Below are 27,423 nucleotides of genomic sequence, written 5' to 3' on the forward strand. Positions count from 1 at the left end.
CAGTATAACACCGCGAACAAATGTACTAAGGTTTTCGCCCTTGTCACGGGCCATACGATTGCTTAATACTATATCCCAGAGCTTGGATATATTGAAATCAATTGTTTAGATTAAATCTGTATAACATCGCATTAGTATTAACTGTTATGGTGTTATAATATATGTATAAATATATATATATATATATATATATATATATATATATATATATATATATATATATATATATATATATATATATATATATATATATATATATATATATATATATCGATGGTCGTTAGTCTTTCCCAGCTCTTCCAATTAATATCGAAGGTCATCATATCATGTTTAATATTGTCCTTATACCGCAGTTTAGAGCTTACTACCGGCCGCTTGACATAAGCGATCTCTCCCATGAGGGTTTGTCGGGGTAAACAGGAAGGTTCCATCATGTGTATGTGCCCTAGTGAACGCAGTCGTCCCTTTATCAAGAATGTGGTTATGCTAGGCAGCTGCGCAATTTCAGAACCACCTCATTGGTGATCTTATCCCTAAAGTTTCCTTTTAATATTTGTCTTAAGGAAGCCAGTTCCTTGTATACCACTATGCAAATATTATTTTATTCTTGTTTGAAAATGAAAATCTTACAGTTCATAAAGCCAATTTGCAAAAGCCACTGCAAGAAAGTTCAGTATAAATCTATTCTTCATATTATCTGAAGGCAATATTGCAATACACATGAAAGGGGTAATAAAAATAAAAAAACCATTTTTCATAACATCTAAACTTTATTATGATAAAAACATTAAAACTAAGAATATATTTCAAAATTGTGATAATCCGCTACATTATCAATAAAAACTAATATGTACAAATTATATACGTAATAAATATCAAATCATAATGCACAATAAATGACCTAAAACAAATCCTACCAAAATCAGTATAATACAGTAGATTTTTTCGTAATTGGCAACACTGAGTCGAGGCGCTAGAAAATTCAAACTGTCTTTTTATTCGAGAGAAATCCAAACATTGCGTAACTTGCAATACCTTTTCGCTATGATTATTTTATAGTAACACAAATAATGAGACTATTTCCTAAAGAAATTAGCTTATGTATAAATAGAAATCTGAAAATATTCAAGTTCTTTTTAAAACTATCAATGCCTAAAATTAAAAATATTAAAATAAACACTTAAAAATATTGGTTCAAAGTTCAAATTGTAATAAATTGAATACTTCTTTGTTAATCTAGTACATAGGCACGTATTATTTATTTTGTAACATAATGCTTTACTTCAAAAAGAATTATAAATCGGTACAAAATTTTTCGTGTAACACAACTCATTTTTTCTGGCCTTTCAAAAACTTCCTAAGTCACTATACAAACTTACTCCGGTATCAAAAGGACGGCATAATTGTGTAGAGTGCCGAGGGGGTAATCATCTCTCGTCAGACGACATTCTGTTGGACCCCACTTACCACCAGGTGCAGTAGGGTATCTACAATTAAAATTAAATTATTTTTCGGATTTTATCGCGGTGTTTATATTATAATTTTCTCCCGACGTTTCGAAGACTGCAGCCTTCGTGGTCACGGGGGAGACTGAGGTGTTGGAATTATTAAAATTTAACCTCCTTATTCATAGACGTTATTTATCTAAGGACGGAGCATTGCTGTTATAACAAGTATGTTTCTCAATTTTGTTTATCTGACGGCTTGTTGATTGTTCCGCTTTGTTTATCTGACAGCCAACTAGATTCAAGTTGTATCTCAATATTAGCCAATCAACGGCCCTATGTCTACGCATTGCGGAGGCTGCCATGCCGTCAGAACTAATAACAGGTTTGTTATCACATCAATACTGCGCCCTTAGGTAAATAACGTTTATAAATAAAGGGGTAAGTATAAAAACCGCGATAAATCCGAAAAATAGTTTAATTTTAATGTCTAACATTCGCGTAAACATAATAAGAATTATATATATATACATTTTCCACAAATTTTGAGAAGTTCACGATAAAATTAACTATAAAAATAGCTACAATGTACATACATTTTGACGAATGCATTATATTTGTGAATACTACAATTGCACGAAGATATGCCTTTCGGCTTATAAGGCACTATTTCAAGAATACAAGAAATACTCATTTCATATCAAAAGATATTCTCAAGGTTACATACCTTACAAGGAACACTAGTTCGTCCCGTTCAGACGCGGTGGGGCTTTGATATAACAAGTGCTAGAATGCGCACGAGTTGACACAAGTACACTTCACATATTTCCTTCCTTTTTATGTAATAAAATGATGTGCATTATTATCCATACTTATAAACGCGATAATTATTGTCTCAGTGGCGCAGTTGTGTAGTTACTAGTGTTGAGGTTTCGGGTTCGAACCAGAGGGTCTACTTCGAAAAACGAACGTCGAAACCTCGGTCCGAAATGAAGAAACGTCGAATTTCGGATTTAACACTACTATTAAATTACTTCGGATCCGTCACCGTTCTCTAGCTTACCTTAGTGGTAGGATTAATTTACCGTATTTTTTTTTTGGGGAAAAGCAATGGAACTTTATCCTCGCAGATGGTTTTAAAAAGTGATGGCAAAACCCTACAAGTTCTTACAAATTCCATGAAATATTGCGATGAACGGATCGGATCCGTCGTTGAACCCGTCATCGGATCCGTAACACTTCGTCGTAACAAAACGTGCGATCCGTCATCCGAAACTACGGATTTCGTTTTTCGAAGTAAACCCTCAGAGCATATTAAGTTTTTTTATCAGCCAGGGTCTGATATTAGTGGCCAATATGGTGATAGGCTCGCCTCTATCACGTAATGGGAAGGAAAACACACTGTGAAATATGGGTGCACTGGTTGCGTTACTGCCTTTGATATAAGACGTGTATATACATAAGTCCTCACAGCAATTGTACCATAATACAATTATATCACTGATGCAGTGATTATATAATATCAGCTACATATTCTATACTATCTCATTGCTGCACTGGCCTCTTCTATTACTGAGAGGGATTAGGTCTTAGTCCACCACGCTGTAGTGCGGACAGACTTCACACACCCTCAAAATTCCTATAGACAACTTCTCAGGTATGCATGTTTCCTCACAATGTTTACCTTGACTGTTAAAGCAAGCGATAATTCACAAAGAATAGACACAACTTTACAATTGGAGGTGTGTTTGGATTTTGAACCTACGGATATCATCTCGGCTGTCCTTCGTACTTCTCATTAAGTTATCGCCAGTGGTGGTAGTTAGAAATAATGATACTCAGTCTTAAGGGCTCTTGACGGTGAAAAATCTTTGAATTGACGTCTGCACTAATTTATCCGGCGACTTCTCTTGCTTCACATACTTCCTTTTCAACGGAGAAACTTCTTTCTCCGGTTTCACAAGTACATCTTTGACGCTATCCTGTGTATACTGTAATACGTACTGCTTCAACTTCTTCATCTTTTTCGATTCTTTCTTCTGTTTATTTCTAACCTTCTTTTTATCTCTTATTTCGAGATTTAATCGCTCCGTACGCCATTTTATTTTCACTTGTATATTATCGTTTGTGATCGACACTTTGGTTTTTAACTTCTTCTTTTTGATACGCCTTTCTCGTTTCCTCTCATCATGGTTTATTTTAATGTCATCCAATTTTCTCTTTTTACTTCTCCTTTTATCTTTCGGATGTTTCCGTTTCCTAACTTTAGTAACGTGGGGTATTTCGGTGTTGCACTCTCTCACAACTTCGTTCAAATAATGATTCTTAAAGCTCTCCAAATCAATACCAATGTTGCTCTCTTGCAGCATTTCTTTATCAGTTGGACTAAATTTTAACGCACACTTCTTACTTTTCACTGGACTTTTTATGCTCAAACTATGCAAAAAGTCTACATTATCACTATCTTCCATTTTGACGACATTAATGTCAACAGATTTGTCATTTGCAGATATCTCCAAGCTTGAATCCTTCTGTATGTCTACAGTTTTTAGTTTTGTTGGCGTGTTGAAGATCGGTAGACTGTCATCGCTGTGGATATCAGCGATGAACTCTGAGGGTAGTTGGAAGGTGCTGGACGAGTCGTCGCTTTCCGCTGGCTGGGGAGCTTCCGTTTCCTGCTTGATTTCTTGATGCTGTCAACAGAAGTTATATTTCTATAAAGCATTCTCAATTGGACGTAGATACGCATAAAGGACCAACCCAGAATAAGGTCGAAAATGAGGCGAGTATGCCAAATTAGTTTTAGTCTATAAGCTCTATATTTTCCATTAGTAAAATCTTAGTCAAAATATAGTAGCCAGTGTAACTACTGGACATAAGACTTAACATCTCATGTCTCAGGATGGCGAGAATGGAATACCAAACGATACTTTGTAATTCAAGGTGTTGGTGTTTCTACTGTTTATATTCGTATCGATCTCATCTCGTTATTCAAAGCACTAAAAAAAAGGCCTACGTCCAGCAGTGGCTAGATATAGGCTGATGATGGGAAAAATGTATTATTACCTCATCATGTTCAATAATGTCTGCACATTTCTTTGGTGAACACCATAATTTAGGCTCTTCTTTCTGCTTTGGCTCCTTCAAAGCACTATCCATCATGCTATCTAATATGTTACTGAAACAAAATATTAAAATTAAGTATATCTTAAAATGGGTGAACAGGAACGAAATTTATAAAAAAATCAAAGTTCCATTACTCATCTATACATATTATAAAACAAAGTCTCCTTTTCTGCCTGTCTGTATGTTATCGATTTTCTCAAATTCTACTGAATGGATTTTTATGAAATTTGGTATGAAGATAGTTAAAGACCCTGGGAAGGTTATAGGCTACTTTCTATCCCGGGAAAATAGATAGCGGGACATTTATCCCGGAAAACTCCTTTACGAAGCCGCAAGTAAAAGCTAGTTAAGTATAAAATCCTCATTTATATTGAAGAATCCGTTCAGTAGATTTTGAGAAAATCGTTCACATACAGACAGTATTTGGGGACTTTGTTTTATAATATGTATAAATTTTATTGAAGGAGTAAATATCATTCATGTACGGCAGTGGCGAAGGGCGACATTTTCCAAAAGGAAACCCACACAACATAACTACTAATATGCATAAATCTGCGAATCGTTCCAATGATAATATTCTACATAATTTACGAAAGGGAAACCGGCAGGAATCGGGCTATGCTTCCAACAGGCCGGCATAATTGTGTCGACTGTCGAGGGGTAATCATCTCTCGTCAGTCGACATTCTATTACCACTCCACTTACCATCAGGTGCAGTGAGGTCACAAAAAAAAAAACAATTGTTGCCGAAACAACAATAGTCGACAACTTTTTTAAAATACATTTATCAAAAATGTTTTTTATCCAAAATCTATCGGAAAAAGGTTTTTTTAAATCCACGCAACAATAAATAAGTTATGAAGCTTTGAAATATGGTGGAAAGGGCAGCTGTCAAATTAATTATAGTGAAATGTGACGTCACACAGTGCCACCGGCCATAACGCTGCGTGAGTGAGAAAAGGACTGCGCGATATCCTCACCACGTCCCCACTTTTGCTCACAACAATATATCAAATAATAACTGTTATATTTTTTAACCAATTTTGATGCTGATTTCACAAAAGGATTTTTTTTCATATTATTTTCTGTTACATATAAAATAACTAGTTAACCCGACAGACGTTGTCCCGTCTTAACAATGAATTTGCAGCGCGTATTCTGTCAATCGCTGACAGTTATTTCAAACAATAGACAGTTATATAAAATTAATATTTTCGTAAGTTTTCTTAAATTTTCTAATTTTCCGTGCAATTTTTTGAATTTTTTCTTTCATAAGGACCTTCTCCTGTCAATAACAAACACAACAAAAAAAAATTGTGTAATCGGTCCAGCCGTTCACGCGTGATGGCGTGACCAAGGGAAATAGGGATTCATTTTTATATACATAGATAAACTAAATCAAATATAGGAAACAACCCTATGGAAAACAAACTTTATTACTCACTTAATAGCCTTCAGTTTCTCGCTGAGCGGCTTTGGCCTCCTCAACCGCTGTTTGACTTCATCCAGTACGTTTTCCAACTTCACTTCCACTCCTAGATTGTCTATCCTCTCTCTGAATCCTTGTTCTATCAACTTGGTCGGAGAGGCAAACTTAAGTAGCATCGACTGGTTTTTTATCGGCGACTTGAGATTCGCCTCTTGAGTTATGGGCATGTTTTGAGCTGTAATAAAAAATGTTAATTGTAAGCAGTGCGATTACTAGAATATATCAAATGCCCAATGATAAGCATGACGGAGCAAGGGCGAAAACAGTGTGGTGGGGAGAGATAACAGGGTCACATCTCCAAATTTTGCACAATCTAAATAACTTTTTAACTATGCATTATTGGACTAAGTACATGGGTATTAAATTAAAATCAATTTACATTGAGTTCCACTGGTGGCTTACTTAAGCTGGAAAATTGGCCTTTTTACAACCCATATACCTCTTGTTGTTGTAAGTGGCGATAGCCTAGTTGGGTGTGGAACGGACTGCCGAGACGAATGTCCGCAGGGTCAAATCCCAAGGGCACACAACTTTAACTTTTCTAAAAATGATCTGTGTATTCTTTGTGAATTATAGCTTGCTTTAACGGTGGAGGAAAAATTGTGAGGAAACCTGCATATCTGAGAAATTCTCTACAAGAATTTTCGAAGGTGTGTGAAGTCTACCAATCCGCACTACAGCGTGGTGGACTAAGGCCTAATCCCTCTGAGTAGTAGAGGTCCGTGCCCAACAGTGGAACAGTATATAATACAGGGCTGATATTATTATATTACTACACTAACGTTCCAATGCCATATACATATGCACACACAAAGCATGCTATGGACAAGAGCACTGTCATACAAACTATTATAAGTTGTACAAGTATTATTCACCTGCGTCGTTGTGGCGGCTAGTGGAGGCGCCGCCGGCGGGGCGCTTGGTCCTGCGCAGCGACATGCGGCTCGGCATGACGGGCCGCACGCTCTGCCTCTGCTCCGTTTGGATCACTGCGACAATTATGATAGTTGATTTTATTGATTTTTTTAAGACTTTCCCGCCCTCATACGCACTACAACTCCTGTAAGTATCAGCAGTGGCATTGTATGACACCGAGCGGTGAAGCTCAGCGAGTCAGGGAAGACTAATATGTCATTATCCCGCAATGAAATTAATCAAATAGAAAGTTAAGGAGGATAATAATATATTGAATTTATCAAAAAGTCTAATAAACTTCTATATGCAGATGATGGTGTATTATTGAACATTGAAGCTTTGTTCACTTGTAAATACTTGCTGGTGAAAGAATATATTTTATATCCGTCCGGATAGCGACGACTCAAGGTGTTAAAACCCACCATAATGGCCCACGTGTGTCGCGTTCCGGGATCAGCCTGTGTATATCCGGTTCCAGTAGGCATAATTGTGTCGACTGATAGGTACATCTCTCGTCAGTCGACATTTATTGGACCCCACTCCACTTACTATCAGATGCAAGTCTATGGTGAGAACTTTCCAAACTAGTGATAGTATTGACGGAATCTAAATCTATACTATTATATAAAGCTGAAGAGTTTGTTTGTTTGTTTGAACGCGCTAATCTCAGGAACTACTGGTCCGAACTGAAAAATTCTTTTTGCATTGGATAGCCCTTTGTTCGTGGAGTGCTATAGGCTATATATCATCACGCTATACCCAATAGGAGCGGAGCAGTAAAAGCTTATCTCAGGAAGTACCGGTCCAAATTGAAAAAATATTTTTGCGTTGGATAGCCCTTTGTTCGTGGAGTGCTATAGTCTATATATCCTCACGCTATACCCAATAGGAGCGGAGCAGTAATGGCTAATTTCAGGAACTACTGATTCGAACTGAAAAAATCTTTTTGCTTTGGATAGCCCTTTATTCGTGGAGTGCTATAGGCTATATATCATCACGCTATACCCAATAGGAGCGGAGCAGTAATGGCTAATCTCAGGAACTACCGATTCGAACTAAAAAAAAATATTTCTGTGTTGAATAGCCCTTTGTATGTGGAGTGCTCTAAGTTATATATCATCACGCTATGACCAATAGGAGCGGAGTATGATTATAATGAAACATGTTGCAAAAACGGGGACAATTTATTAGTTTTGAGAGCGTCCGTTGCGTGCGCTGCGTAAACGGTTAAAGTTATGCAACAACGATGTATGACGGGATTGTTCCTCTTAAAAAGTTCTAAAAAATATATTATAAAACAAAGTCCCCCGCTGCATCCGTCTGCCTAAACGTGTTAAACGCAAAAACTACCCAACGTATTAAGATGAAATTTGGTATGGAGACAGTTTGAGACCCTGGGATGAACATAGGCTCCCGGGAAACTACTACTTTTATAACGGAAAACTTTAGCCTGAAAAACTTTATAACGCGGGCGGAGCCGCGGGCAAAGCTAGTACTGTATAACATTTTAACACACACACAGGCGCGCGCGCGTCTACGCACTCCAATACATCACATGACGCTCTCTAACTTGCTTAACAAACCATTTCATTTAATTTTAATCGGTTTCTCAAGACACAGGCTCAGCCAATTTGAGAACCTCTGGCAATTTTTTTTGTACCTTTCTTATATTTAAATAAAGATTTTTCATTTTCAAATAAATTATTCCATTTTACATCAGGTGCAGTGAAATCATAATAATAGGAAAGAATAGCAACAAACCAGCTTGTATAGCGGTGGTGAGAGTTTTGAGATCAGCTGGGGCGGCGGGTCGACACGCAGTGCATATCGCGACGGTGGTGCTGTCACTGGCCTCCGTGGACAGTTCCACTGCATGTTCCCCTGCGCAGGCTCGGTGCCAGCCCGCGCCACCGCACAACAGGCAGGATACGATGTCCCACATACTGGAATGTTGAGATGAAGCATGGTATAAAATAAATAAATAAAAATAAAATGCTTTATTTATCACATAGGTGAACATAGTTGCGCTTATAAACCAAGGTACATGAGAATATTTAATTATTACTTAATTAAATTAGCTTATATAAACAAAGATAATTTAAGAAAACTTAACGAAAATATTAGTATTATATAACTGTCAATTGTTTGAAATAACTGTCAGCGATCGACAGAATGTGCGCGTGCATTCATAGTTAAGACAGGACAACGTCTGTCGGGTCAGCTAGTAATAAATAAAAGATCTATTTACCCTTCAGTGTCGTGTGTGCGTCCTCCTGGACACAGGCAAGCTTCCGCTGTACATCGTAACACTCTCTCGTATATCTCCGAGAATGCGTTCTGTTCCAACTCCCATGCAGCGTCTCTGTAACAAAAATAAATAATAATATTAATATCAGCATAGGCAGGACCCTCACGAGATGGACCGACGATCTGGTGAGGGTCGCCGCAGTCCGATGGATGAGAGCGGCAGAACCGGTCCCTGTGGCGCTCAATGGGAGAAGTCTATGTCCAGCAGTGGACGATTCCCGGCTGAAATGATGTTGATGACGAATATCAGCCGTGGATTATATACTGTCTCACTGCAATGGCCTCCTCTACTACTGAGAGATTAGGCCTTAGTCCACCACGCTGTAGTGCGGGCAGACTTCACACACACTCAATATTTCCATAGAGAAAAGAAGTGATAAAATGTAGAACCTAATTATGAATCTCTGCATATAACGGATTTTGATTCGATTTACCATGCATACATTAAATATTTTTGCATAAACAAATCTAAACCTATACATATAAAACAAAGTCCCCTTTTCTGTCTGTATATTATCGATTTCTGCAAAATCGATTGAACGGATTTTTATGAAATTTGGTATGGAGATAGTTTAAGACCCTGGGAAGGTTATAGGCAGTCTGTCCTGGGAAAATATATAGCGGGACTTTTATCCCGGAAAACTCCTTCACGCGGGCCAAGTCGCGAGCAAAAGCTAGTATATTGCATATTTACCTGTCTGGTACATAATATCCTTGGTTGATGACAGCATCATAGAAATTCTCCTTGTCGTTACAAAGAGGACATTTTAGATAATGCATTCCCGCACTTAACGCCATACGCTGGAACAAAAATATAATGTCAGACAACATAATGATTCCTTTATTTATGATACTTTCCTAACCGAATTTCGGTCTCGGTGGCCAAACTAAACGGAGATCAGCCTCGCAGGAGATATTATAGTGCAATACACAGGTGCACTCTCTGTTCCTTCACTCTCATAGTCCGGTGAGACAATCCGACATGACCGGGGATCAGGCGCAGGACCAACGGCTTTACGTGCTTTCCGAGGCACGGGGGTATCACCGCCTACTTAACTCCGAGCTGCGACAAGGATTTCTAACTCCCTACTTCAGCGCGGTATTCGTACTGTGTGCAATTACAAGCACGCCATCGAGGTAGTCAATCTTATGTTTACGCGAATGTTAGACATTGAAATAAAACTTTTACGAGTTTTATTGCGATTTTTTTATATTATTACGACATTATTATCATTGTCTACAATAAAGAGTAAGTATTTCCTGTAGTCCTGTATCAGAAAAGGCTAGTGCTTTTTTAAAAATCTATTTTGATAGCGTGAAAAGTGAGTAGGCACTGGTAAAAGCGGATGTACGGAGCGACATTGTGAAATAACGACCAAGGTCCTTAACTAAAGATAAAAAAAGAGTAAATATTGTTTTTATCACCTTTTTGCATCAACAAGTGCATTGAATATTAATTTCCAATATTTGTGTCTGCATAAAAAAGTAATTATTTAATTTTGTCCACAGTAATCATACCTGTAGACAAGTCCTGTGGAACCAGGCATCTCGCGCACAGCACGGTGGCCAGAAGGTTTGTAATGTTGGAAACGCATCCACCTCCTCGTAGCAAATCACACATACACATTCGGGTTCCAGTTTGTGCGGCTCTGTGGGTATAATGATATAGAAAATACATCAATGTGTGCACTATAGTGTAAACTAAGCTGAACCCTCTAAGTAGAGAACCATATAGTGTGATGAACTAAGCTTATCTTTCAGTAGAGGCCCAGCAGTGGGACAGTATACAGGGTCATTTTGACATTGCGTTACTAAATGAAACCACATACTTGTCTTCTTGAAAATAATACTTTACAGTAAGTTACTTGAACTGTAGATATAGATAAAATGTGTAAGTTTGGAACAAAATAAATATCAATAAAATATCATTTTAATTATACGCATTCTAATGCCACTACCAAGAGCTTATCGCAACGGCAACATCACACAATCTGGAATACGCTCACGAACACGCCATATTAGTAATAAGCTACAAAATGATCAAAATATCAGAAAACTAAAACCAGGATTTTTTGTGTAAACATTCGTTATTAATGGATAATTTTTGGCACAACAAAGGTAAAGACGAGTATTTGGTTTCATTTAGTAACACAATGTAAAAATGACCTTGTATATTGTTCCTGATTTAATTAATTACTGTTTATGGACAGGCACTAAACATCAATAAATTTGTCCCATTTAAATCACAATTGAAGGAAAACATTGTGAGGAAACTTGCATACCTGAGAAATTCTCCATAGGAATTTTCGAGGGTGTGTGAAGTCTACCAACCCGCACTAGGCCAGCGTGGTGGAATAAGGCGTATTCCCTCTCAGTAGTAGAGGAGGTCCGTGCCCAACAGTGGGACAGTATATAATACAGGGCTGATATTGTTAAATCACAACTTACCCTGTGGACTTGTGCAGACTTCTAATCCTCCCTCACATTTTTTCTTGTTAGCCTCTCTTTTTCGAATCTTCACTTTCTCCATAATGTTGTCAGGTATTTTCTGTTTGCGAGCGTGGTTTTGGCAAAATGATCTGAAATAGGAGATATTATGAAATAAAATGATTTATTTAACCCGAAATATGTTATACAATATTTAGATTCCATCAATATTAACTCGTACCAACAGTTTGGAAAGTAATTGTTACCAGAGAAGAGCAGGCTAGAAACTCTACTGTTGCTTTTTTTCAAAATCAGTGTAAGTTATAAACTACAGTACATGATAGAGAAGAAAAAAAAATACAACAGATTTTTTTATTGTTGTAGAAAGCAGTTCATTTAGTTACAATTTCGACTGCATGGGGAAAAAGAAAGCAGTGAACCAACAAGATGGCTTAAAGAAAATGAAAAATAACAGAAAACAGTTTAAAAACTGGCCTCCAAAAGCCAAAGACAGAGAATTGGAGAGTTAAATGGAGGAGGCTTTTACTCAATAAGATCACAAATAAAAGTCTAAATAATTAGATATAATTTAGTACTAGCCCACGGTAGCTTATTTCACGTCACATTAAAGGAATAAATTCATGAAACTGACAAAAGGCATTCTGATTGTTGAACACAGAACTATTGAAAAGAATTCCACACCACTGTTATTAAATTCCTCTATTAATAAGTAGGTGGATCTCCAGTGTAATGCTTGCTTGTAGCCTCAATTCAGTGAAACTTTTTTCCTAGTAGTGGACATTCAGAGATTTGCCCTATCTCCTGGCACTTTTAGCTTGCTAATCTGGTCTAACCATTTCAAAAAAATCTATAGCTTTTTTCTATAATCAGAAGCTTTTTTTTATATGTTTAGTGATAACTTATATTGATTGGTTTAATCTTTGGATCGGATTGAATATTAAGATTAGGGTTGTTTATGACAACAGCTATAAGTAAAAAAAATCCTGTAGACTTACTTATAATTTCCGTAGAACAATGACACTGCATTCCTCTCCCTGCCGCATGGTAAATGGAACTGTTTGCGGCACTGAGACACTGCACAGCCGAGCGTGGCACCATCACGGCCACAGTACGAACATTTCTATAAAATACAAGACGTTTATTTTATACATTACTAGCTTTTGCTCACAGCTTCGCTTGCGTGAAGGAGTTTTCTGGGATTTTTTTCCGACTTACTTGATATGTATCGCTATATTATGACCAAATTACACAAAATTAATATAAATTGTAGCCTATGTGTTAGTCTGATGTATAACCAATATTACTGTAAAGTTTCATCCAAATCTGTTTAATAGTTTTTTCATGAAAGAGGAACAAACATACATACATCCATCCACCCTCTATGGAGGACCATGGAGGACGGTATTTATGTATGTAGTATGGTAGGACTATCCACACTAGTAGGATATGAAAACTGTTACAATCAGGAGTAGTTTACAATATCACAATTATTTATTCACACACTTTATATACAGAGAAGTATATAGGTGGACTAGTATTATGTGCAAGTTAAGAATCATACTTACATGTTTTTTACTCCTTTCAATTTCTGCAAGGATATCATTATACATGAAACCAAAGAGGCCAGCATCATCTCTTCCCTTTTGTATAAGACATGAGGAGAGTAACTGAAAAAGATTAATTAAGTTTTAATTTGTGAACTTCAAATTTGTGAAAAATCTTATTAATTCAGAGTCATAACAAGATAACATGACAGACAAAAATGCCAAAAGCTCCTGGCTTCATAACACCCTGGAATTATATGATTTTTTTCATGTATTTAGAACTACAAGGTCACCAAAAAAAAATGCATTTTTTTTGTAAGGACGGGCTTTGTTTAACTAATTTGTCACAGACTGTTACAGAGTAGTAAACCACTATATATATTTTCAGAGAGCTTTCCAACTCTTTAATCATCCTCATTCAAACTTGAGTGTTGTAATATTTATTTTATATTGCATAAATCTATGTTGGGCAAAAGCCTCTTCAAAATCCTTCTATGAATGCTGTGATAAGAATCAGTTAATTTGAAATGAGTCTAGTTTGTTCCACCATCACGTCTTTGGTCGACTTCGATATCTATAAGCAGTATTAGGGCTCCACAAAGAAGCAATGCTGGTCCAAAGCTTTAAATTGCCATCTGTAGAAGTACCTATGGATTTACTGTAATTTTCTTAAAGTCTCTACAGGAAAATCCATAGAAAGGATAACAAGCTGCAGTCTTTAGCAACGACTATTATTTATTTATAGACACACTCTGGTTATTGTTACTGCAGAAAGGGGCATGTCTACAGAATTCATCGTGAGCTAAGAAGTCACACATACCACACAGAAATAGTGACATTGTATATCTCCAATGGCGTATAATTTGCCGTAAATCAACTCATCGTCTACATCACGTTGGCAAAATGCGCAAGGCACTCTATTTTCAGTGACTAGTTTGGCAGAAAAGAAATTTCGTTTTGCATTCCTTCTTAGCGCCATTTTGCATATCCACAAACTACACAATTTAAATACTGCTTCACAATCGTCTTCGATGATATCCAATCAACATGATAAAACATACGTATTTTTATCAGAAATTGTAATCAACAAAACTTCAACATCAACACAAAAATCACAATGGCGATATGCAAAATTTGGCGGGAATGTGTTTATTTCTTTTCCGTTCAGAAATCATAACAGTTTTCGTTTCCTGTATGAACCGTACTCAAGAATTGATTCACATTCGAAAATTGTCTGTGGTGAACATGAAAATAATTAATGTGCAATTAATCAAAAAAAGGCGTATGTAGCAACACTAAATTAAAAACGTCAAAAAATCCACAAAAATGCCGCAATCGCGCCTGTAGATTTTATTTTTATTGTTATTTGTTTATTAATTGTTGTTATGAAATACTCGTGATGAGTGTAACAACCATAATTTTATCTAGTCTTTAATATTACGTATAGGAAACTTGCAATTCTGGATTCTTGACAGTTTTATGGTGCCATTAGATGTAAAGTCTAGAGTTGTTATTTCTTTGTGCTTTGAACGAGGAAAAAACTTGATTCCTGCGTCATATTATTACAAAATCGAGTGTCAATAAAGTTTTGAAGGCTTCCTGAACGGTCTGCTTGTAGCTGCGACGTGTAAAAGTGTCGGGAAGCGGAACAAATACGCTTGAATATTGTCTTTGTGCAGAAACATATTTTGTGATTTTACTATCGCGCCAATGGTTCAATTGCTCAATAATCGCTGTGATGCTCATTATTCTATGGATATAGACTCAAAACCGATGAGAATGTAAGGAAACGAGCATATTTCAACTATCCATCATGTCCACATTACAAAATACAGGACCCTGGTCGTTGTCTGACAAACCTTTGGAATCTAAGTACGAAAAATGTCGAAACATCACAGAAGAGATATACAAGAGGATCAATATCACTTTCCAGATCAAAAAATTGGAGGCAACACATAGCGAAATGTCTGAGCACAGGTATTAACACTAATATTTGTAAATATTGTCATATTTCAATTATACCATTGCCCTGTTAAGTAATCAGCCTAGTAGGTATAGTAGTATGGTTCTAGGTTTGATTGCCAGGATGGGCGAGAAAGAATAGAAAATATTAAGGTTAAAGACTTCATTCTCAAAAAATAAAAAAGTCTCTTACATGAGAATAACAAAACAGAAGTAATAATTGAAATACTGTGGTTGCCATACACTCAACTAAATAAAGAAAATATGAAGTAGTTGACTGAATGGAATATAAATCTATCTCATTAGAATCTTATTAGATTAAATCAACAAATTATTTCGAAATATTACCAACCAAAACTGCATGAATTTTAATTTGAAAATTTATGACAAAAACACAACTTAATGAAAGTGTTTCTGTTTCTGAAGGTTAATTATACTAAGATTACCTTCACTTGCAGCTTGTATCAATTTGTACTAATATATAAAACTGAAGAGTTTGTTTATTTGAATGTGTTAATTTCAAAAAACGAACAAAATCCGGTTCGCACAGGCCAGCATAATTGTATCAACTGCCGAGGGGTAATCATCTCTCGTCAGTCGACATTCTATTAGACCTCACTCGACATATCATCAAGTAGGGTCACTTTCCTGTGCACATAAAAAAAAAATACTAAACCGATTTTAAAAATTCTTTAATTAATAGGAAGGTACATTATTCCTGAGTGCTATAGGCTGTTTATCCCAGGAAAAAATAAAGCGCGACTTTTATTGCAGAAAAACTTTATGCAGGCAGTGATGAAAGATAAACTAAGTCTAATATAGAACATGTAAATAAATACCATACCCATATTACCCATATTTTTTTTTTAAACTATAGACATTTTTTTTTGTTTGATTTACTCCTTAAGGAGAAGGCAGAGGCTCTCAGCCATACAGCCTAGTCTGTCTTCTTTTATATGTCTTCTTTATTACAATTTGAAATGCTGGAGCCATGTCTCATATTCTTGAATTATAAGGCGAAAGCCATGTCTGCAACATTATCAATTATAAGGCCGAAGCCTTGTCTGCAATTTAAACTATAGACATGAATTTTATCCGCAGTCCATCCTGTGACCATGAAGGCTGCAAAGCCATCGAAAGCTTGACGAAAATAATAATATTGACAGTTCAAAGGCTAATGGACGTAAATGACATTTGTTTGCGACACTCAGTTTCATACATAGTTATGGGCTCCTTTTTACACACTTAGCCTGTAAAGTAGTTGGGGCATTGTGCGTGATGTTTCATACATATTCAAAATGAGCACTTCTTTCTATTTTTTTAACCTAGTTATAATGTTTTGAAAAAATGACCATTAAGTCAATTATTATTTCAACCGTCGATTTAGAAATCAAAGTAAAATCCCCAATAAGTTTTAATTTGATGTCTAGCACTCATGTAAACAAGAAATCATAAGTTAATAGAAATTAACATGCATTAAGATTTCTTTATAAATGTAAGTATCTGCATGTCCGATTATTAGAATGTTTTATGACACTAGGGTATTCTCCTTTGTTTGATTTGTATATTTTTTTAAATTAAATGAAAAGAAAGCCTCTCTGTAATATAATTGCTTAAGAAAAAGGCAGTAACTGATATTTCAAATATTGCAATGTGCAGGAGTGATCGCGTAATGCGGATATCGTTCTCTCTTTCTTTTGCACGCATTGTAATTCCCGATGACGTCATGTGCGCGTACTGCGCCTCCATTCTCGTTTTTTGACACTTACCCCTTCTAAATAATTTCAGGAGCCCATAACTTGTCGATTATTTTCCAAATTTTAATCAATCTTTCCATGTTAGAATTTAACAAGGGGAATCTCTAATAATATTATGAAGTGGAAAAGTTTGTTTGTTTGAATGTGCTTATTTCAGGAATTACTAATCAAAATAAAAAAATTCTTTCACTAATAGGTAGCTACAATACTCCTAAGTACTATAAGCTAATTTATCCTATAAAAAAACATGCGGGTGAAAGCTTGATTCAATACCATTTAAATAACACCAGCTTATCTAAATACCACAAATACTTTATCATATCCCAGTATCAAATCCTACTTGATAGTTGAAAATCTTAAACCAATAAGCGAAGGAGCAAGGAGTACTGTACTCGCAAAATAAAACACAAATATTTAAATGTTACACATGTTCTTTATAGGGATGATGAATTTGCGATCAAGAATGTACTTTTTGGTACAAAAAACTAGGTGATGAAGAAGTAGCATTTGCTATAATGCGCTTTGCATTTAATAAACATAAAGAACAAAACCAGTCAAATACCCAGTAGGCTTCTTATTGTTGATGTAATGTATGGTAGTCACAACCCTAGCGTATAAATTAAACTCAAGGATGGCACTGTATAATTATATTCAAAGTTCCAGAGTACATTAATACACAGCGATGTACTTAGATGGTAATAGTAACAATTTACTGGACATACTGAGTTAAACGCGTACGTCGCTTTTATATGGGAGGCATGGTGTGACACAGCATTCCCGAACAACTATGCACGTGCACTTACACAGCTGCGCATGAGAGTCCCTACATACTCTATCAGTCTGTTTAATTAGACATCTACAGCACTATTAACAAAATACCACCTTTCAGTGACCAAATAGATAGCAACGAGTTAAGCAACGAGACGGACCTCTTCGCATGTGACAAGACTGACACAATATCGAGCAGTACGGACGACAGGCCAGCTGCGTCATGCGAGAAGTACATCAATATAAACAACAACGAGGAGACGAAGAAGAAGCTTGATGTAACGTACAAGAGGCCTAGGAAACGGTAAGATCTTCATAGATTGGTTTGGGTTATTGGTGGTAGGTCTCTCATATGTGAAGGTCCTGGGGAGGGACCACTGCAATGTCTATTTCTGTCAAGCAGCAGTGTGTAGTCACTGTTGTGTTCCGGTTTGAACATTGGAGCCAGTGTAACCACTCTACATAAGACTTAACATCTCACGTCTCAGGATGGCGAGTGTGGTGGAATACCATACAATACTTTGTATTTTACGGTGTTGGTGTTTCTTCTGCTTCTGGGCGGTCGTATCGCCTACCATCAGGCAAACGGCAAGCTCGTCTCGTCATTCACAGCAATTATAAAAGAATGACTAAGGCCTTTTCCCTCTCTGTAGAAGAGGAGGCCCGTGCCCTACAGTGGGACAGTACATAATACAGGGCTGATATTATATTACTGTTATTACTCTCTACGACCGCCAACCACCTCCCTCCCCGTTTCGTCATTTTCACGCCTGTAATATTATACTGTAAAAACCCGAGTGTACACAAAAAATTAAGGGTGTTCTGGGATCTTCCTGTTTATATCTGGTTTCAACCAGGCTGGCTTAAATGTATCGACTGGCGACGGGTCATAATTTCCCGCTCACTCATATCAGTACACCTTCGTGATAATCACATGATTGAATACCCCTTTGCAGCTTCCGCAAGCGAGTAAAGAAGTCGCAGTCCAAGAGCCAGCGGAGTGATTCAGACGCGTCCAGCGACGAGGCGCCACTCAGCCGTATAGTGGAGCTGGACGCGAAGTGCGTCAAGGCCAATCAGGTCGAGCCGCACAGTGTGATGGGCGTGCCGAACATCGTCATTGTTGCTAGTAAGTCTTTCTCTAGGCTAACTGGGTAGCATTCTTCTCACACCTATCCCCTTATCCCTCCCTGAGCCATTTCTTGTGCGCTCGGTGACCACTCCGCATGCACGCCCTCATTGATATTTGACGGCCCTAGGCACACTTCAGTGTGTATAGCTCATGGTTGTACCTACAAATTGAGGTCTATGGGCTTGTGAACATTTCCTGGCTTTCTTCCGTCCTAAGAGGGTTCCTTCTTCTTCTTCTTCTTCAGCCTTCATCTACCCAATGCTGAGTAAAGGCCTCTTCCATATTTCGCAACTAGCGCGGTCTTGGGCTTTCCGCATCCAGTCTTTCCCGGCCGTCCGAATGATGTCGTCGGTCCATCTTCGCGGCTGCCTCCTCACGTTCCTGTGCCCAGTTCCTTCTCCCTACACTTTATTCCCCAGATATCCGAACTTTCCTCCAGGACTCTGTACGCTAAGCCGAGGTATTCGAGTATCCTATTCCGAGTCCGATAAAAAAATACTTATTTTTAGATCTGAAACCGAAACTGTATACGCCAGAAAAGAAACAGCCCAAGAACACAGAGAAAGCCACAAAAGCCATAGACACGCCTGCACCGCTAGAGGCGGACATAGACAAGGGTGATGCGACAGACTTGTCTATGAAAAACGAGAAGAGTGCCAACATAGAGAGTAAACATTGCACAATGTGTAGTTTGTCTTTTAAAGGAGAGAGGGGATTAAGGTATGTGTCCAATTTTTCAAAGTTTTATTTAACTTGCAATGTTTGTATATATCTAAATATTATAAAACAAAGTCCCCTTTTCTGTCTGTTTGTACGTTATCGATTTTCTCTAAATCTACTGAAAGGATTTTTATGAAATTTTGTATGGATATAGTTGTAAGATCCTGGAAATGTTATAGGCTTTCTATTCCAGGAAAATATATAGCGGGACTTGTATACCGAAAAACTCGTTCGCGCGGACGAAGACGCGAGCAAAAGCTAGTTTATGTATATTTTTAAAACGCGAAATGAAATTTTGTACACGTTTAGTTTTAATGACAATGCATGGTAAGGTTAGAGACGTCATTTAAAATCTAATATGGCATACATTCTAAGATGGCGAACTAGTTATATTTTGTGCACGGCCATGATATTGGTATCAAATAAAAAGAGGTTGTTGAGAAAAACACAAAATAAATTCACTTTAAATTCAATATGGTGGAGCGTCCAAGATGGCGGAATTTTTTTTTTATCGCATTCCTATAATATGGATGTCAAATTCATGGATTTGCTTAATATAATGCTATGCTTAATATATTTCTACCTACATTTTACAATTATACACAGATATTGTATATTTTTTTTGTTGTCATAGTTTTATTTTGTTGTCTAACATTCGTAAACATAAGGAATCATTAAATATTTCATTTCAGACGCCACATGGCGATGTCGCACATTGTGGATGGAACAGCACAGAAAACGGAACAACGAGGTAAACCAGCATAAACGGTAACAAACGTACCGGTTGTCATTTTTATGCACCGCACTCTTAATAAAATAATGACCTATTCCAAAAATTTTAATTTGGCGTAATGGTCGCAAAACTAATTTCTGTTTAAGACCATTTTTTTGTAAGTTAAAAAATTTAATTTATTAAAAATAGGTCAAAAATGAAACCTATAGCATGATAAAAAAGGAAAAAAACGGTCGCAAACAGAAATGAGTTTTTTGACGATTCCCATAAATTAACAATTTTGGAATAGGTCATTATTTTATTAAGAGTGTCGTATATGTGGATATTGAGACGGTAAGGAAGTGTTTATATGATTATCTTGGTTGGAATATATGTATCACTAAAGCATTGATACCTAAAGTCCAGGTGGACCCCCAGGGGTCCACTGTACACTCGACAGAGGTCTAAGTTGGCGGGACCAAGGGGTAAGCGAAGGTTCACGAAAATGCATCTGGTTATAATAGTAAAGAACTATAATGTTGGCTTGACTCCATCTATGTAGGCAGATACTTTTTTAAGATTAGCGACTGTTAATGTAATAACTTGCGTATTCTGGGGAATATGGTAGCAATTAACTGCAAAGGGTCCACTGGAACGAGTAACATTTTGAAAGTAATCTATGAAAAGAAAATGTTTTGGGAACTTCTGCACTAATGATTGACAAATTAACAATCTATACTAATATAAAGTTGAAGAGTTTGTTTGAACGCGCTAATGTCAGGAAGTAAGGATGCGATTTTGATTTCTTTTTCACTAATAGGAAGCTAAATAACTTTTGAGTGCTATAGGCTACTTTTTATCCGGAAAAAACTTCTACACGCGGGCGTAGCGGCAGGCAATAACTAGTGTTACATATAAATGAAAAAAAAATAACATTAAATAATTTATTGCAATTTGGATACAGCAACATGTTTATGTAAATATTTGGAAGGTTTGGTGATTTGTGATATATTGTTTATTATTTTCAATATCACAGTAAGTTTCAATATTAAAGCATTATCTGCCTGTTTATAGTGCAGGAAATACTAGGCTTGGTGAGGGCAATACTTATGCTTATACCTAGCCATCTAGGGACAAAATAGTGATTTTTTTTTATTAAAAAGAACGGATATTGCGCTAGTCGTATTACGTTAATTTTAGATCTTACATCATTTATAATTTTGGAGCATCCCGTATTTCAAACCCTCGTTCTGTTGTAGTATTTAAACACTCTGTATTTACAATTTTTTTTTAATTATACCCACATATAAAAGGAATACATGCAAACAACTCAATGCTATAGCCATGCTATTAGGTGACTTTAAAGAATATTAACTAATTGTCCCGGCGAACCGCTATATTTTTTCTTCTGTCTCATTCGCACACTCGTCTGAGAATTTTAAATATTTGCTATTATTTTTTTATATATTTGTTTTAAAACAAATCTTCTGACACTAACACACACATAAAATAAAGATTTTCCCAATTTGGTGCAGTCATTTGGAAATTATGCGCGTACAAACATTTCGGTAATTCATTTTTATTTATATTAATTATGGAAAAAAATTCAACCGGGATAATTATGTATGAAGTCTCGTCAAAATCGTCAAAATTTTTTGGTCTTATTGGGCTATGTGTAGGTTAAAAAAAAATTCAAAATGACAACCGGTAACTTTTTTTTATTTTACAAGTGAAAAATTTTTGTAGTGTTAAAGCTAGGTGGAAAATAAGAAATTTTTATTGATAAGTTTAGGTGTGGTGGTATGTTGTTGGTGGTATGATGGTGCTTCTGACGTTTTGTGGTCGATTTAGACTTTAAAATCTAGATCTTAGAAGACCTAGCTGCTGACTAGAATGATCTGTCGTGTACTAAATTGAGTTATAACATATACGGAGTAATTTTATTAGAAAAAAGTCTCGCTGAAAAAAAAAGACTCAAAGTGTCTACAGTTATAAGTGATAAAAGAAAAAAAAGTCTCATTTTAAAAAATTAAAACTAACTTACCCTGAAGTCATGTTTGAGAAAAAAGTCTCATATTGAAAATAAAAAAAAATACCTTGGATATTTTTACTCCTTATCCAGGCGTCGAAAACTGGTAAAGTTTGTTCACAATTCATTGAAATTAATGACTTAAAAAAAATGAGTTCATCTAAAATGAGACCACAAAACGAAAGAGGCATCTGGCATGGCAGGGTCAAAATATCTGTGATCAGAATGGCAAAATGTGATTGTAGTGTTATTATCGTGGGATTGGAAGGATTGCGTGGAATTTGCGTTTGCAAAAAAGAATACACGTGATTTATTACTTTTACTGTTCACAGTTGGAAAAGATTTTTTATTTATTATATAGTTAAAATGGTATTCAGAGGATCACGAAGTTTTCTTTACAAAAAAAAGAAATATTACTTGGTACTTTGGTTATTTTATAAAAAACAGACTTGGCCCTTATTTTATAGTAAAAATGTGTATGGTATTCAGAGTAACGCGAAATTAAAAAAAAAAATATCTTGCGATACCTTACTTATGAAAACAAAAGATAAAACTTGGCTCTAAATTTCATGATTCCTGGTACTACTTGCTTTGGGGAAGAAAAAAAAAACAATAAGGAATAAGATCCGAATGTACTTTTTTTTGTAGACGCGAATCATCGGTGTGGTGTTTTTAAAAAAATGTTTCGGCCGATATTGAGTACAAAATTTTTAAAGAAAAAAAATGTCTTTTTAAAATTTTTCCCTTAGAAATTCATATTAGGTATATTAATGTTAAGGTTTTTTGGACATAGTCGTTAATTTATGCCGTTCATGATGGAGGGGAGGGTGGGGAAAAATGGAAGTAAAGATAGGTTGTGGTGTTGCAACTTTAAAAACTTGTTTTTTTTTTTACTTCAAATGGGTGTTTAGTTTATAAAACTGAGCATTTCTGTATTATTTATATATATTTCAATAAAAAAAATATATTTTATTAGGATTACAAAATTTGTTAACACATTATTTTTCATAAGCTACGGAATGGTAAAATATTTTTTTACAGTTGCAACACTACTGAGATGAGATGTTTAAGTATGTTCCTAGAGCGAGATTTTCTGATAATTGCGTCGTAAGTCATTAAATATACAAAACAAAATAGCTTTTATTGACAATTATAATAAACAGTTAATTATAACAAATTATAATTTATGTTTCGAGTTGTCAAACGATATAATCCATTGGAGGTACTATATCATTTTTTACTAAAGCCACGAGTATGGAATACCTTGCGCTAGGAGCATATAACAATAGGTATAGAGAATGGACTGTATCAATCGGTCGTTGGCTAAAAATACCAGTGGCGAATGGTCCCTTTCGTAACTTATGTAAAATCTAATTATCATTGGAACAATTTGCAGCCCGCATTTATGCATAGTACCTATATGTTTTTGCCCTTTCACAAAATGTCACACTTCGCCACTGAAAAAGAGACTGAAAGAGAGCTCATGCGAGTAGTTGTCTCCTAAAATTCTATTAGATTATTTGTCGTATTTTTTTTTTTATGTTTTTGCATAAACAATCCCCCTTATTCATAGACGTTATTTATCTAAGGACGGAGCATTGCTGTGATAACAAGTCTGTTTCTCAGTGCTGACGGCATGACAGCTTTCGCACTGCGTCGACATAGGGCCGTTATGATTGGCTAATCTTGAGATACAACTTAAATCTAGTTAGCTGTCAGATAAACAAAGCTGAACAAAGAGCAAGCTGTCAGATAAACAAAGCTGAGAAACAGAATTGTTATCACAGCAATGCTCCGTCCTTAGATAAATAACGTTTATGAATAAGGGGTGATGCCGTTATACAAAGAAAAGTGACGTGTATTCGCTGAGACTTTGTCTCTACACTGGTAAATTTTGTAAAGTTTTCGATCAGTACATTCTCTATGTCTTTTTTAATTTGACGGTTAGAGGTGTTTACGAAAGATTGTTCGATATTTAAATTTCGAGTTTTTTTTTTTTCAATTAGTTTTTGCGTCACCTAACTTTCGTTTGATGTATTATGGCGGACTGTTTCGAGGTGTTACGTTATAAAGATTTTTTTTTTATTACGGTAAGGGTGTGCAATATCGAAACTGTTTTTAGTGGATAAATTGAAAAAGATCGGTCTTTGAAAAATGGTTAGATATATTTTTACAAAAAAAATATCGTTTTTGCGTTAGGGATCGTGGATACCCTACCATTTTGGATGTAGGAGTGCTAAAGAGTTTTTATTGGCTTTTAAAGCGCAGGAAAATCCCGTAAGAATGTAATTCTTTAGGGATTAGGGATAGGAAAGGATAAGGATACTCTTTAACAGTGTTGAACTTTACTAATGCGAGGCTCTAAGCGGTAAACATTTGCTAGGTTTTTTTGCCCGATTGCCGAAGGAGGGTAATGTTTTTTTATGTTCCTTGATGGATCATGATGTTTAGATACTAAATTTGATTTTTTCAAAAAAAAAAAAACTCTTTAAAAACAATAAATACCACCCAAAAGGGATTTAAAATCAATTTAGGGTGTTTTTTTAAATGTAAAGAAAAAAATCCAAAAGGTACTAAGTGAGCACATTTTATGGCGGTAAAAATATTTTTTTTTAATAAAGAAAAATAATGATCATATTTTTTAATAAAAAATATTCTTCAAGAAAAAAAATGAATGTAAACAATTTTGGATTTATAAAATGGATTTCATACCTACCTACCAAGGTAAAAAATGTGCCTATCTCACAAAGTGAGATAAAAAAGGAAATAATTGCGTGGCTTAAAGTAGTAACACTTGGTGTATTTTAAAGAAGAAACAAACGATAGATTGAGCTACTTAGAAGCTTATTTTGTAAGGCGTAGGCTTCAAAATTGATTACCTAATAACCTCTAAAAACAGTTTCGAAAAAAAATCTATTACTTTATGTATATTTTTGTTTTTTTTTGTAATTTTTTTATTTCATATGGTGCTAAGTTTTATTAAAGATATAAATTTAATAAATATAACATTTAAGTAGTTTATAGTTAAATATGGCAAATGGAAGATCTTTTAAATGAACTAGTCAATGGAAATTCGCTATAAAGTGTATTTTGAGAAAAATAAATGTTCCTAAACCATCACTGGAGTTAAAGTTGGTTGGTTACGCTTAGATATGTATTAGGGGCCTACGTTTCATAGTTATACGATGCTTTATCTCGCTTCCTCTAAGGGCAAATGTCATTCAACAGAGCGAGACAGAACAGTGAATAACTTAGAAACGAGTACAACTTATTAGTAAGGCTGTTAATCTGTTAACACTGCTATGTCGCGTACAAGTTTTTATACGATTTTGGACCTTATTGAAACGTCTAAAAACTTCATTTGAATTTTTTGTCCCGATACTGAAATTTGTATTGTCAAAGAATATTAACTATGTTATTATAAATTCTTTTGTATTCTTTTTGTTATATATATCTTTGCGTACAACCAACTGTACATACTTGCCATACGACAACCAGTGATTACAATTGTTTTTAAACATATCAACGTAACGAAATTTTTCGATGGAATATAAAAAAAAAGAAAATGTGGGACGGAGCGGAAAAAAACGGCAACAAAATTTTATTATAATAATAAATGTCTTTTCTCAGATTAATTGATAAATAAGGCGTTTATTTCGTAAAAAAAAGGAATAAATTCTACAATCACCTTTGTTGATTTATGTTTTCGCCGTTTTCATGATCAGTTTAGTTTTTTTTTATTGATTTAATTATTGAGGGACATTTATTGTGCCTTTTTTTTTATAAGATACGTTTTTTTTTTATTTTTAGGTATTCTTTTTGCATTAATTATAGTGAGGATAAAAATCAATACCCTGTATTTGAATATATTTTCGGTAATATAATGATTTGAACGCTTTGCCCCCATACTTTTAATTATAAATACGCATTTAACAATTAAAAACGAGTTTCGCGCTCTTTTTTCGCATTTCGCAAATGTTTGATTCTGAATTTAAATGCATAATTTTTTATTGTTGCTAAAACAATGGCTTGTTTACCCGTTTTTTAAATTTCGAATTAAATTCGAATTTAGAATCATTCATTACGCATTGTTACATGGGGCCAACAATTGAAAAAATATATTTGTCTTCCCATTACGGTTATGGCCCCTTTGTTGAAATGATCTCTGCGCGTGTCATTTGTCTTGGTGCAATTTTTGTTGCCATATGTTGTATCTTTATGTTTAATTATATTTGAGTACACGTTCGTGCAATCTTGTATTTTGCTCATAAGTGCGATGTTTGTGTGGCGAATGTGGATTACGGCTTTTTTTTTATTTTATATTCATTACGTAATTTGAATATGAATTGCGAGGTATTATTGTTAAAAAAAAAACACTTTTTTACTGAATTTTTTGGAGTCGTGAAAAACAATTTGCGTTATATTGCAATGTTTTCATTTTAATTCCCTATTATCAAAGCTTTGATTTTTATTTTAAAAATACATATTAGCAACTTTCGCATTCGCAATACACATTCGTCACATCGCTTCGTTTAGTATATGTTTTGAAGTACAGCGAGTGGATTTAAAGTGGATATATATATGTTCCTGTATGTGCGAGTATTGTTTATGTTTATTTAAGATATTGTTAAATAAAACGTGACTAGTCGTTTGTGTTTTATTTTTAGTATACTAAGGGTCAAATTGCGATGTTATACGGGGCGCTATCCGCATTGCTCTGTCCTCTCGGTCAATCCTTTGTATTCCCTCGTATATCTGTCTCGCTCACTCGTCGCTGCTGACAAAGCGGCTCGGGCAGTCGTCAGTTACTGGGTTGCCCTCAGCATGGTTCCTTAAATGGTTCCGAACGCCTAAAGCACTAAAGTACGGTGTGTTTGTATAAGCTGATCTTTGTTAGGATAACAAACGTAGTCAGGTCAAAAAAAGAGCTCGGATCGAGATTTTAAGGCTTGACCCTTTTCTTTATGTTCGGCCAGAGGCTTGGTCGATTTTTTTATTGTTTTGAATGACAAGACGAGCCTGCCGTTCGCCTGATGGTAAGAGATACGACCGCCACTAAGTAGTAGAAA

At 35.5% G+C, this 27,423-nt stretch overlaps 2 protein-coding genes across 3 annotated transcripts; one reads left to right on the top strand and one right to left on the bottom strand.

Moving 5' to 3' along the window:
* Positions 1 to 1,977: 1,977 nt before the first annotated feature.
* Positions 1,978 to 14,407, bottom strand: LOC115451975. The gene is made up of 12 exons (XM_030180400.2): positions 14,095 to 14,407; positions 13,296 to 13,397; positions 12,726 to 12,850; positions 11,731 to 11,861; positions 10,801 to 10,931; positions 9,977 to 10,083; positions 9,224 to 9,337; positions 8,737 to 8,918; positions 6,936 to 7,049; positions 6,016 to 6,235; positions 4,512 to 4,623; positions 1,978 to 4,138 (listed from the first exon to the last, which is right to left on the bottom strand). Exons 1-12 carry the CDS (start codon positions 14,251 to 14,253, stop codon positions 3,290 to 3,292), a joined length of 2,346 nt encoding a protein of 781 aa, XP_030036260.2. The 5' UTR covers positions 14,254 to 14,407; the 3' UTR covers positions 1,978 to 3,289.
* Positions 14,408 to 14,559: 152 nt separating this feature from the next.
* Positions 14,560 to 27,002, top strand: LOC115451976. 2 transcript variants are annotated; one of them, XM_030180401.2, is made up of 6 exons: positions 14,560 to 15,251; positions 17,883 to 18,065; positions 18,718 to 18,890; positions 19,403 to 19,613; positions 20,306 to 20,399; positions 20,636 to 27,002. In XM_030180401.2, the coding sequence occupies exons 1-5, from the start codon at positions 15,088 to 15,090 to the stop codon at positions 20,376 to 20,378; spliced, it is 804 nt and encodes a 267-aa protein (XP_030036261.2). In that variant the 5' UTR covers positions 14,560 to 15,087; the 3' UTR covers positions 20,379 to 20,399; positions 20,636 to 27,002. The 2 variants fall into 2 exon arrangements, with proteins under 2 accessions (XP_030036261.2, XP_037292290.1); XM_037436393.1 differs by having other exon boundaries at positions 20,306 to 27,002.
* The last annotated feature ends 421 nt before the right edge of the window (positions 27,003 to 27,423 follow it).

This window comes from Manduca sexta, chromosome 1 (genome assembly GCF_014839805.1).
Source record: "Manduca sexta isolate Smith_Timp_Sample1 chromosome 1, JHU_Msex_v1.0, whole genome shotgun sequence".
NCBI lineage: Eukaryota > Metazoa > Arthropoda > Insecta > Lepidoptera > Sphingidae > Manduca > Manduca sexta.

Coding starts and splice junctions, on each gene's coding strand:
- LOC115451975 (XM_030180400.2), bottom strand. CDS start 14,253: ATGGCGCTAAGAAGGAATGCAAAACGAAATTTCTTTTCTGCCAAACTA. Junction 13,398..14,094: donor AATGTCACTATTTCTGTGTG/GTATGTGTGACT, acceptor AATCTTTTTCAG/TTACTCTCCTCATGTCTTAT. Junction 10,932..11,730: donor AGTCTGCACAAGTCCACAGG/GTAAGTTGTGAT, acceptor TTATACCCACAG/AGCCGCACAAACTGGAACCC.
- LOC115451976 (XM_037436393.1), top strand. CDS start 15,088: ATGTCCACATTACAAAATACAGGACCCTGGTCGTTGTCTGACAAACCT. Junction 15,252..17,882: donor AGCGAAATGTCTGAGCACAG/GTATTAACACTA, acceptor ACCACCTTTCAG/TGACCAAATAGATAGCAACG. Junction 18,891..19,402: donor GAACATCGTCATTGTTGCTA/GTAAGTCTTTCT, acceptor ACTTATTTTTAG/ATCTGAAACCGAAACTGTAT.